At 46.0% G+C, this 12,739-nt stretch overlaps 1 protein-coding gene across 1 annotated transcript in view; it reads right to left on the bottom strand.

The window, feature by feature from the left end:
* The window catches only part of TMEM25 (transmembrane protein 25), a 142,016-nt gene that overhangs the window by 94,313 nt on the left and 34,964 nt on the right, over nt 1-12,739 (bottom strand). Inside the window, exon 2 of the mRNA XM_069614431.1 lies at nt 5,882-6,001. Coding sequence (XP_069470532.1) covers nt 5,882-5,963 — 82 coding nt within the window. The 5' untranslated portion in view covers nt 5,964-6,001. The remainder of the gene's footprint in view (nt 1-5,881; nt 6,002-12,739) is intronic.

The raw sequence follows: 12,739 nt of genomic DNA on the forward strand, positions 1-12,739 counted from the left end.
GCTCGGGGTGCCACTGGATGGGCAAAAGAAACGCAATCAAGGCGCTTCCTGGGCACACGCACTCACCGGGCTCCAGGGATGGCAAATGGAGCCGGTGGGTGCTGCGAGTCACTAGGCTCGCCAGGCACCACGGATGGACCAGTGGGAGCGGGCAGGGGCGGGACGGGAGGCGGGAGGACGAGGATTCAGGAAGAGGGTGCGGGAAGGTAAAGGGGAGCAAGGGGCCTGCTTTCAGGCTCGGGGTGCCACTGGATGGGCAAAAGAAACGCAATCAAGGCACTTCCTGGGCACACGCACTCACCGGGCTCCAGGGATGGCAAATGGAGCCGGTGGGTGCTGCGAGTCACTAGGCTCGCCAGGCACCACGGATGGACCAATGGGAGCGGGCAGGGGCGGGACGGGAGGCGGGAGGACGAGGATTCAGGAAGAGGGTGCTGGGAGGGAAAGGGGAGCAAGGGGCCTGCTTTCAGGATCGGGGTGCCGCTGGATGGGCAAAAGAAACGCAATCAAGGCGCTTCCTGGGCACACGCACTCACCGGGCTCCAAGGATGGCAAATGGAGCGGGTGGGTGCTGCGAGTCACTAGGCTCGCCAGGCACCACGGATGGACCAATGGGAGCGGGCAGGGGCGGGACGGGAGGCGGGAGGACGAGGATTCAGGAAGAGGGTGCAGGGAGGGAAAGGGGAGCAAGGGGCCTGCTTTTAGGCTCGGGGTGCCACTGGATGGGTAAAAGAAACGTAATCAAGGCGCTTCCTTGGCACACGCACTCACCGGGCTCCAGGGATGGCAAATGGAGCTGGTGGGTGCTGCAAGTCACTAGGCTCGCCAGGGACCACGGATGGACCAATGGGAGCGGGCAGGGGCGGGACGGGCGGGAGGACGAGGATTCAGGAAGAGGGTGCGGGGAGGGAAAGGGGAGCAAGGGGCCTGCTTTCAGGCTCGGGGTGCCACTGGATGGGCAAAAGAAACGCAATCAAGGCGCTTCCTGGGCACACGCACTCACCGGGCTCCAGGGATGGCAAAATCTAAGTGTGTGAAGGAAATGTATATATTTTTGTTAATTCCTTAAAACACATGGGGGGTGGCATCTGCCCTCTCAAAAAAGTGGGCGGACACAGTCCACCCCCGTAGTGCCTCGACTTGTGGCCTGAGTAAATAACGCACTTATTTAGGGGGCTCTTATTAGCGCCGATGTAGTGCAAATACACCAATATAGGTGGGGGCTGTAAATGTTACTGCATAAGAAGTATTTCACTGTCAGGTATTCTTTGGCATGAAGCATAATTCAACCACATTTCGTTAAGCAGAATGCAGGTGCCAAATATGACGCACTGATCGTGCCTTTTGCCAACGAAGCCTGCTACTCCAACCAGCCAAACTGGCTCAGGCACACACCCTTTTGCTTTTTCTCTCTCCAAATGTAAATACTTAACTCAATGATTACAGGCTGCAGCACTGGGGTAGGCCCAATGGACCAGGCCACATGTTTATGCTACAATATAACTAGTGAATGTAATTCACCCAAAATGAAATGTTTGCTGAATCAGAAGAAACCTAGAAATCCCACATTTACATCCAGTAAACACTTTGGTGAAAACTCACTTATGTTACTCAAAAAGCTGGACATGTCATTAAAAGACACAGCCCATTCATTAGTGCACACACTAGGCATTTCGACCACATTTTCCAAAACGCATCAGACAGTAAGCCCCGTAGCACTTCCCCTTATAGGGTTCACAACTTAATGCTCCCCAGATGGTTTGGACTACAACTCCCATCAGCCATACAGCAATAATGATGTCAGACAAAATTAGTCAAAATGCCCATCGAATGGATTACAAAACCAGTTCATCCTGCAGAATCTGCATGAATGGCCTACAAGCAAGAGAGTGGCAGTGCTGACCTCAGTACAAAATAATGTTAACAAGGCAGGGTTACAATATTCGTGAGTAATGGGGTGTTGCTAAATAACGAATTGGTAGAGTATGAGCCATGATGAGGGCAGGCAGGGATTTAGCAATATCGAACCTTGTATTAGTATTATCAGTGAAGATAATCAGACTGGGTCCGCCATTATGATTTCAAGCAGGATTTCGCACCATTAAAAATCAGATAGCTTGGAAATTGGATTGCTTCTGTAGCCATCTTTTCCCAGACCTTGCATCCCCGAAGATATAGTCCCACACACCCCTCAAAGGCACAACCCCCAGTCTCAATCAATAGAGCTACTTGCCCATCCAGGCAAATGCCCTGGAATGAGTCGCTCTACCTCCCACCAAGAACGGTGCTCACTGGAGCCTGCTGTCCTTGGCTGGGGTCAGCTAGTCCAGTGTAGGGCACCACATCCAAATGGCAACTCGTCAGAGGTTCTCCTGTTACCAATAGAAATGGGGAAGACCAGAGGCGTGTGGTGAACAGCAGCAGGCCAATCGGATGTCTGACACTGCTCAGGTAGGCCTGGAGGACAATGAGGAAGCAACGCTTGCCAAACAAGAAGAGACCCAGGAAAGGCTGGTGGTTAGTGGGAGAGAAGCAAATAAGAGGAACAAGAACCGTTTCAGCTACACATACTACTATAAGTGGCAAGCTTTGACCCACGGAGCCAGAAGGAGACCAGAGCAATAGTAGGACAGGAAGACATTGGGCCTCATTACGAGGTTGGCGGTAAGGGATTACCGGCACCGGTGCCGGTAATCCCTTACCGCCCTACTACCAGGTGCCTTAGCGGGTCCCTTCCTTAACGCCTGGTTTTACCAGGCGTTATGGAAGGGACCCGTTAAGGGACTTCAGAGCTAATAACGGTACTGCAATTTGCGGTACCGTTATTAGCACCTTCCCCCTTCCCATTGAGCCCTATGGGGGCTGAAATGGGAATGGGGAATACCTTTTTCAATGGGGACTTAACGGTGCCGCAAAGGTCGTAATAGACCGGTAAGTCCCCATTCAACGGGACAGGACACGGTACCGGTATTGGAGGTAGTCATGGCGCCATGACTACCTCCAACCTCGTAATGATGCACATTGACTGCGGTTTGGGGAGAAGTGAGAGGGACAGCTTTTTGATGTGCACTCAAAACCAGAGCGAAAGAAGGGAGCGAAGTTGGGAACCAGAGATACAGAAAATCAAGGACTAATGCTGCATGTGGGGACCTGGATAAGAGCCCAAAGCACCTTGGAGGAAGTGAAACATTGAGAACGTTATGTGCTGTGAAACCACTGCCTGCTCGAACAGTCGGCACAAGCGTATACTTATTTACAAGTTGCACTCCTTGACCATGTCGTACATTTGCGCTCCATGTTAGTTTCCATTCTCAGGAATGTATTCTGTTTCTGTACACAGTGCTTATTATCAGAAATGACACACATGCACACCCACCCAATGCAACACGTGGCATGTCTCGCACGCCATGTTCAGCCCCCAACCCTTCTCTGGCTTCTTCATATTGTTATATACAGGAGCCACTCCCAGCTTCCTGGTTCCTGTGTGTGAGTAGCCTGGAGGAGCCGGGGGCCTGGAGTGATGGACCGAAGCTCAAGCGGGACAAACAGGTAAGAAGGCATACAAAAGAAAATCTGTATGTGTATTTTGCATGTGTGGGGTGCGTGCCAGATGTATGTATGTGGCATGGGTCAGCGTGTGGTGGGTGAATGAGTAGGAATTAGGAATGTGATAATGTGTGTTTGAATGTTCTGGACGGGTTCGTGCCTGTGTGGAGAATGCAGTGTCAGTGCATGTGAGAGAAGGTGCATGAGTGAGTGTGACTGGTGGGTGAATGGGTATGAGTGTGATAGTGTGTGTTTTAATGTTCAGGGCGGATGGGTGCATGCCTGTGTGGACTATGCCGTGTTAGTGGGTGTGGGAGAAGGTTTATGGGTGAGTGAATGAGTCAGTGAGTGTGTGTATGTTCTAGGTGGGTGGGTTCCTGTGTGGAGAATGCTGCGAGAGTGGATGGATGTGAGAGAAGATATATAGGTGAGTGACTGGTGCGTGCGTGCGTGCGTGCGTGCGTGCGCGCGCGTGCGTGTGTGTGTGTATATAACTAGACACACTCTTAATTGACTTGCCATGTTTTACTGGTATTTTCGGACAAAGCCAAGTTCATGTGTCATTATGTGGCTAAACTGCCATTTTGGTGCAGCAGCCTAGCTATTTCTTACTGTAGCATGACTTTATATTAACTGAGCATCTATGATGAAGCAAGCTTGATATGTGTTCTTATGAGTCTAGACTGGCCTACATTGGAACCAGTTTGGATATGTGTTCTTATTGTGGCATGTGATTTTTAATAGCCTAACCAATAGGAATATGTTCTTACATAGGAGTACTGGCATATAATGGCAGAGCCAGCATTGTGCATAATGGCAGTAATGATACTATAAAAAAAACATCTAAAACTGAACATGAGTGTGTTCTTATGTGGGAATACTTGCATATGTTGGTGGAGCCAGCATGCAAATGTATGGGCACAGCCAGCATGAAAATGTTATATATTGGCATATATTGCAGGGAAAGACATGAAAATGCATTGGGAAATGTGCCTGTGCACTTTTGGTGACTTGCATCTATTGTATTTTTTCATGAGTTACTATACAAAACCGATTGCATAATGTCTGGTCTTTTACCCATTTTTTCACAGAAGGTGCGCTGTATAATGCACCATTTTAACCCATTACTCAAAACATTTTCTCAGAGGGGGGAGGAAGAATCCTCCCGACTCCCCAAACCTGCTTTCGTTGATTCAGACTCCCTCGCTGCGCTCGGTCGCAATCGCATATTTGTGGCAAATAGTTACACCCTCTAATAAAACAACTCACCAGCCACCACTGGTGGCTGCTATATTTGGGGACCAGGCACTGCCCCTTGATTAAACGCTAGGTGAAACATATTTACTTCTTTCACTTGCAGTAGTGTGTGCTCCTGCAGCGGCATAATCATGATGGACATTGCGCACACGTGGGCGTCCGGACCAGCCCGGAGTGTGGCATACCCTGTACTTTGTTAAGGAGCTTAAAGGGGGAGGGCCCATCAGTATGGCTTGCGGGTAGGGGATTCTGTGCTACGCCACTGGGTCAGTCCAATACCACTGCCCAAGCAGAGTGCATCTGGAGTCATCTCCCTCGTCGCAGTGGTCGACCCAATACCACTGCTGAAGCAGAGTGCATCAGGAGTCATCTCCCTCATCGCAGTGGTCAACCTAATACCACTGCTCAAATAGAGTGGGACAAGAGCCATCTCCCTCATGACAGTGACTCACCTAATACTTCTGTTAAAACAATCCCCTCAATAGAATATAGAAACCAGTAGAGACATACAAAAAAGATATAGAGAACCCTGGAAAAGATATCCATCATCAGAGTGTTAAATGGAAGACAGTGCTATGAGTTTTTCTACTTCCTGGAAGGAGTTGGAGACTAATCCAAGTTTTCTGCAAGAGTGCTTAAAGACCGCTGTGGAGAACTTTTATAGAAGGACCAGGGCAAGGGATTCATTCCCCTGGTCCCTTGTGATGGGACATTGAAGAAGATACTTCTACTATAAGCTTGAAGCAGCCACGAGAAGGGAGTCAATCTTCTGGTGAAGAAAGCACAAACTTCACTTTAGTTAAAGATTTTTTTTTTATAGTGTTGGGGTTAGATTAGTTGGTTTGCGAACAGGGAACATTTAATTTTGATGGACATTCTGACAGCTCACTAACATTTTCCTAGGTTGAGACAGGGCAAGCCCCTTAGAAGTAGGGAGGGAAAGGTTTTTTTAAGTTACACAATAAACGTTTGTAGCCCACAAAATGACCCCTCCTTGTCGGTCTTCTTCTTCTACACCCTCACAGTACACACAGCATTGGGAAACACAAGGCTCCTGTGGACCTAGAGCATACCTCACCTGATTGGAGCAGAGCTTTGAGGTGCAGCACCAACAGAGCCTGTGATATGCTCGCACGACACCCACGCCCCGGACGGTTCATGATGAGGATGGGCACAGCTCCGCACACAGCTGGCAACTCTGCAATGAAAAGGTATTAGATACACACTGGGCAATGGAACAAACTTCTATGAAACAAATCAGCATGTGAAATTTGCTAGCTCCAAGTCAACTTTTCGTGTGAGTCTGTTGTTCCAAGCAGGTGTGTGTGAGTGTACGTGCTCAAGTGGCAAGCAAATGCTTGAAAGAAAGGATGCCTTTATGTGCTAGCCAGCACACTGCGCACCACACATGCATTGTAACGAAAGGTGATCATAAAACAGCAGATCATTGCAAAGACACAATCACTATTCAAGACATAGGCCTCATCACGATGTTGGCTGTATCCTGGCTGTCGTTGCTCTGGGATACCGCCAGCGCATAGCGTTACCGCTGCTCGGTAAGGTGCACTTTTCGCTGGATGCCGAGAAGCGATAAGGCTGTAAGTTCCCATTCCCCATTGCGGACCCAATGGGGTTGGGGGCACTATTAGCACCAGTGCAATTAGCAATGCGCAAATAGCACCGGAAAACGGGCGGAAAGCATGATTTTTACATCCAGCAAAATGTTGGAGGTAAAAGTCAATTTGCCATCCAACTCATTATAGTGCCAGCCCTTAAATGTGGCGGTATTATCGTTACCGCCGCATTTAAGGGATACCGCCCAACTCGTGATGAGGCCCACAGTCAGTAGGCATATAGAAGCACACTGGTGCAGAAAGTGGCGCATAGACAACCTCAGTGACCAACCGTTTGGGCCACCACACACTAGCATTGAAACACTGCCATACAATTACAGGAACAAAAAAACTGTGCAATGTTTTCTCTTAAACAGAACTTATCACATAAATCTCGTAGTGGAATGGAACTTCCTCAGGGGGGTTACATGCATACATAGCAAATATTAAACCTGCTCACCTAGACTTCTCACAAAATTCTATTGCTAAAATTCTCCACACAAACAAACAGTTGCCTGGGCTCCTCCAAACTAGAAATTTAGGTGGAAATTCTTATTATGGTTTCTAAACGCATTAAGAACAGTTTTTGGCCTATTCTCATTTATTTTCCTTTAGAGGAAAAAAGTGTTTCCATTAACGACCCGAGCACAAAGATCACTGCCCAATTTACACCAAACAAGAAACAAGTTGATCACAAAGTGTTGCAGATGTGCCTTTTGTTTGTTTGTTGTAAATCCATCCAGTCGTTTTTTTTATTTAAAACATTCATTCTACAGGGAAGGTTTGGGTAGTCCCTTGCTGCCAGAAAAACATGTATAAATCCCCCATGGTGCATCATGGCAGAGTGGCTTTTTAAAAATGAAAATTCATCATTTTGTTTTGCCTGATACAAGCAATACTCATGATGATCCTGAGCAAACTTGAAAAAGAAAAGTACTCAAAATTATATTTCGGGGCATTAAGTGATGGATTCATGTCAGATACTAGGTGTGTAGGGGGACAGACAACCACCTGATCATTGGGGAAGTTAGGAGTGGGCTAGGGACCACTGCTCTTATTCCCACCCCCATGGGACTTATCCCCACTACATATTTGGACCTTAGAGGAAGAATGTTTAGGTCTATTCGAATGTGGCTGCTTCTTGGACTCCTCAGCCTTCTGAGAGGTCCCTTTTCTCTGTCCTTGTTCATCCCACTGGGATCCTTAGGGGACACCTTGTGGGAGACCCACGTGTCATCCAACTTGGCCAACTTAAAGGGGTCCAAGATATTTTGGTCAGCAATGTACTGATGCAGCTCTGGTGAACAAGCCTCAGATGAATGTTAAAAAACAGGAGGTGAAACAATTCAACAAAAGACGTCGCTTTATAAGCACTAACCCATCAATCCCATCATGTTCATATGTGCAGCACTCACCCACTCACCCAATCAACACAAGGCATATTCTCTCTCTTCTTATAATCCCTTGACCTCTTAAGGAACTGGGCTGGTGTCTTGCCTGGCAATCAAAGCAGCTTTCATGCACTCATACTGGCCCTTTTCACCCACACTCAACTTCAGACCCTGTTTGAGGTACTCTACTCAGCAAACAGTTAGCCCAGTGCTGTTGGTCAACATTATTGATCTCACAAGCCAATGCAAATGCTTCCAACCACTGGAGAATATCTGAACTCTCCACATAAACGCCATCTAGTGGTAGAAGACCGGACACTCTCAACTGGTCTAGCTGAAGTCGCCACCTTAGCTTTCTCCGATTGGATTTTATTTTGTATATATTATTATGTTGCAGCCGACACATGTTGAATTTTCATAAAATGATACACATTTGTTACAAAAACCAAAAACTTAACAAATCTTCCATTTCATTAAATCATTAAAACAACAATAAACCCATTATTAGCAAAACATTTTAAATTTCATCGGTAAGTAGAATTTCATGCCCAGCATCCATGTACAATCCTTATCATCTGTGTACAAAGCGTTTCTGGAGTTTGATTCTTAGATCTTGAGTTCCTACACATTCCATTACGATGTGTTTTAGAGTCTGACAGAATGCGCAGGCGCTGGTGTATGGAGATTCTTGATTCCGGAACAACCTCACTTCACCAGTGAGTAGACGATTGAGGCGGAACCTTAGGAAGTTTGTTCTTCCTGTAGGACTTGGGAATTTCATAAGATACTTGGCAAGAAAACCCCTTTGTTTGTCTAAATTGGACATTGGTCTCATCACCTTTGAATTTCGAGCTTGTGTAATAGTGAAGGGTCCCCTGAGGGACCCTCGCGTGAGGGACCCTCGCGTGAGGAAACAAGGCACAATCACCACACACTAACTGATACGCCAGACACGAGGTTGTATTCCCAAAAATCTAGGGTTTATTGCAAAGCAAAGTAAATTCAGTTGGCCAACTGGTCTCACGCCCCGTGACGTGTGTCTATCAGACCTACATCAGTTGCATATATACAAAACAAGCATCTTGTAATCAGTAGGGTCGCATCCAATAACGCCCCTTGTACTTTTCCTTCGAATTGGGCACGATGATTGGCATTGGTGACGAATATGACATCTTAAACATTCGTTCTAGCAAGAATTGCAAACTTTGCAAGGCCGCAGACATAAGTCTTCGTTGAAGAGAACATAATGCTTCTGTTCTCTCTAGCAAGCTGCATCCGGGGGAAGAGACACATTCCAGACCTTCCTATCTCCTAGTTTCTATTTGGATCCTACGGGTCGACTCGCTCTCCAGGACTCTACAGGGCTCAGGGAAGGGGGGGCGCAAAGAAGAGCATAATTCATGCCATTTAATGTTCGCTTCTAATATTACTACCATGTTTTCGAGACTTGCTAGCACCTGTGAGCTGATTAGGATCCCTCGCTGCTCTCTTTCAAGGATAGCGCGCGGGAGGAGACCGGGCATTTCTATCTGGTTGCTACGTTACGTTATGTTTCAACATGTCTCCCTCAGCCTTGCATTGTGCACTAGCAAAGCAGAATATTCTTTCAGCGAAGCAGTTTAACAGAAAGCAAAAAGCAAAATGTTAGAGAAAACAAAATGGCGATTTCAGTCACCTTAAAATGGCCGCACTTTGGTCAAGCTTATGGTTATATATCTTTAGTACTAAATGCATGAGACGGTTGGTCTTTGGCCAACATGATACATAACATCGTGATCGAGGGATGTCTATTTTTCTGGATCGACACCTTTGAATTTCGAGCTTGTGTAATAGTATTTATCCAATCATTTCAGAACAGGGTAGTTTTGAGTTTCTGAGGATTGATCAATAACTCATTCTCTGTACATTCACATTGTTTCAGCATTTCAAGTGCCTCACAGTGAAGATTTATTTAAAAACTGTTGGAGCACATGTTGAACATTAAATTGATATTTTCCAACAGAGATCCTGACCAGGGGAACCGTATTAGTCTGAATAGTGAAAGAACCTTCCAATCCACCTGTGTTTGCATGGAAAGAAGACCCAGCTGATATCTCAGGCAATAGATTGGAAGGCTCATTGGTAGGCCAAGCATTTTCTTTCCATATTCGGCCTTCCAACCGAGACCAGTTCAAATTCCTATCAATCGGGTTTACTTCGACACCATATAACAAGGGCGGAATCACCTTCGATTTGTAGAATCTTACCAGAAGAAGTAGCGAGAATCGACAAAAGGAAAATAACAATTTCTTCATTTGACATATTAATTGTTCCGCTTTGGTGTCTAATGCAAGATCCAATGCAGCCGTGTTGGAAAGACCCTCAGTTAAAAGCCCAAGCATGTGATTTCATTTGTGATTGGCACTATCTGTTTATTCAGTGTCCACCTAAATTTCGGAGATTGTTTGTAGGGCCTTTTGAATTTGAGTATATATGATTTAGTGGGATTTATGGACAGGCCATTAAGGTCTGCATATTTCTCCAGTGCATTCAGCATCCTTTGAAGGCCGATTGGTGCATAGTCTAGGAGAACTAAATGTCTGCATGTGCAATCCAACGTAGTCTTTCTCCCCCTACCTTCGGACTGTTAAGGGCAGATAGGCCAAGTGCCTCTCCCAGGTCTGCAAGATATAGATTGAAAAGGAGGGAGGCTATAGTACAGCCCTGTCGGATGCCTCTTTCTGTGGTAATATCACGAGTAAGGTGCCATTCCATATTCAATCGCACTTGTAACTTCGAGTTATCGTGAAGTGATACTATGATTGCTAATAATGGCATAGTTATCCCCCAGGATTTAAGTTTACTCCACATGCGTTCTCTATTGATGGTATCAAACGCCTGCGAGAGGTCAACCCAAGCTCCATACAAAATGGGTCCCTCCTTTATCCATGATTTTTCACATACTATGCTCATTAGCAATCCATTTACTGAAGTGCACCTTCCTTTTCGGAATCCTAATTGATGTTTCGATAGGATTTCATTACTTTCTACCCAAGTTTCCAAGTCCCTCAATATGAGTCCTGCAAAAGCTTAGTATCAACATCCAGCAGGGCGATCGGGCAGTAGTTCTTGGGATCCGCCCGGTTGCCCTCTTTTATATTGGGATGACGACTGCCCGCTTCCATGACTCTGGGACTCTGGAAGGCATTTCCGTCTGAGTATTTCCCCATACATTATCTCTAGAATTAAGGCCCACATATCTATGTCGGACATCAGCATCTGATTGGTGAGGCCATTGATTGGGTCCGGCTGCTCGAGAAGATGAGGACCTCTTGATCAAGTCTGCTATTCCTTCTTTTGTTACAGTTACATGCCAAGGGCAGTGTCTGTCAACTTTGAAGACCTCTTCTGTGGGTTTCCTATATTGATTACCACAGAAGAGGCATAAGGCAGATTCTGAAACAGCTTTGCCCTGTATCAGACCCTCCGTGGCATGTAGGTTTTTTACTAAAGTCCAGATGTTTCTTGAGTCACTGCATTGAAGAGAGCTCAGCATTAGCTCACCATCATTGTGAAGGCGTAACTGCCTTTGACTTCTTGACCAATTTCTATAGTCGTTTCTTAAGGACTTTAGCTTGACTGCGTATTCTCGGGAGGTGTTATTTCCCATTTGAGGGATTGGATAGATTTAATTATCGCCCTTTTCCTTTGTGTGGTCTCTACGTCATACGCATGATTCACTTTTGGTGTTTTGTAACCCTCCCTGGTCTCCGAGGCTCTAACTCACAGAGGAAATCTGTAAAGTGCTTCAGTGAGCATAACCTTTGTATCTCTGAGTCTATTGCAGTGTCCCAGAGATGTTTGGTGTTTTGGTTCAGAAAGAGGCCATTCCTTCTGAACTTTCTAATCTGGTTTCTCCCTTCATAAACAGTTATGCCACTTATGTTCACACTTATTTTGTTTTCCGGAAGGAAATGCAAACTTGGCTACTAACATATTATGGTCACTGGCTACCTGCTGCCAAATCTGGAAGCTTGTGCATTTTGAGAATAGAATGTTTGATACGAACATATAGTCAACGATTGAACCCTTCACCCCCAGTTTCCAGGTAAATGTCGGGGGAATGTCACCTTCAATGTTCCCATTTGCCATTGTCAAAGCCCAATCAGCCATGAAGGCAGTCCATTGTTTACCTTTGCTGGTGATTTGACTCGCTTTTTGTTTTGTGCCTTGTGTGTTGCTAAGGACTCACATCACTGGCAATCAATAGTGTGAAATCTTCATGTGCGTTTTCAATGCTCAATAGGACGGACATCAAGGATTGTAAGAATGACGTCTGACTTATTGTCACAGGATTCCAGTATATACTTATTACAGCTATCTTTATGGGAGAGGCATCACCTTTGGTTACTATGCCAATGGCCGAAATTCATCACTGATGAGAAAGGATTTCACTATAGTTGAGCTGTGGACAGCAATTAACAAGCCACCCAATGGCCGACCACCCCTCTCTTTTAATGCCAATTGATTGAATGTTGAGAAATCATCCACCCCCATACGTCTCAGCAGCCATGTTTCCTGTAACAGTACTAGATTGAAATGACCAAAAACTAAACCTCAAACATTTGGGTCTTTGAATGAACTAGAGCCACGTGTGTTCCAGCATAGCACACTCATCTCCTCTCTGGCTAGAGAGATGCATTTGCAAGCCCCAACTTCATCAAGACCGGAGTAATTATTTCTGGTAATAGGAGACGGATCTTTGTTTTTTATGTCCGATCTTCCCTCTTCTTTCTCCCCTCTTTCCTCATGGATGGGACAATTACTTTTGGAATGCTTATTTTTTTCCCACTCACTCTCTCTCCTCTCATCTCATCTGATTGTCTCTCTCTCGTTTCTCTGTAATACGGTTCAGGTGGGGTGGGATACTTTCACTGTAATCGGACTTTCTTC

The sequence above is a fragment of the Ambystoma mexicanum genome, chromosome 9 (genome assembly GCF_040938575.1).
Source record: "Ambystoma mexicanum isolate Mex_15411 chromosome 9, UKY_AmexF1_1, whole genome shotgun sequence".
Lineage (NCBI taxonomy): Eukaryota > Metazoa > Chordata > Amphibia > Caudata > Ambystomatidae > Ambystoma > Ambystoma mexicanum.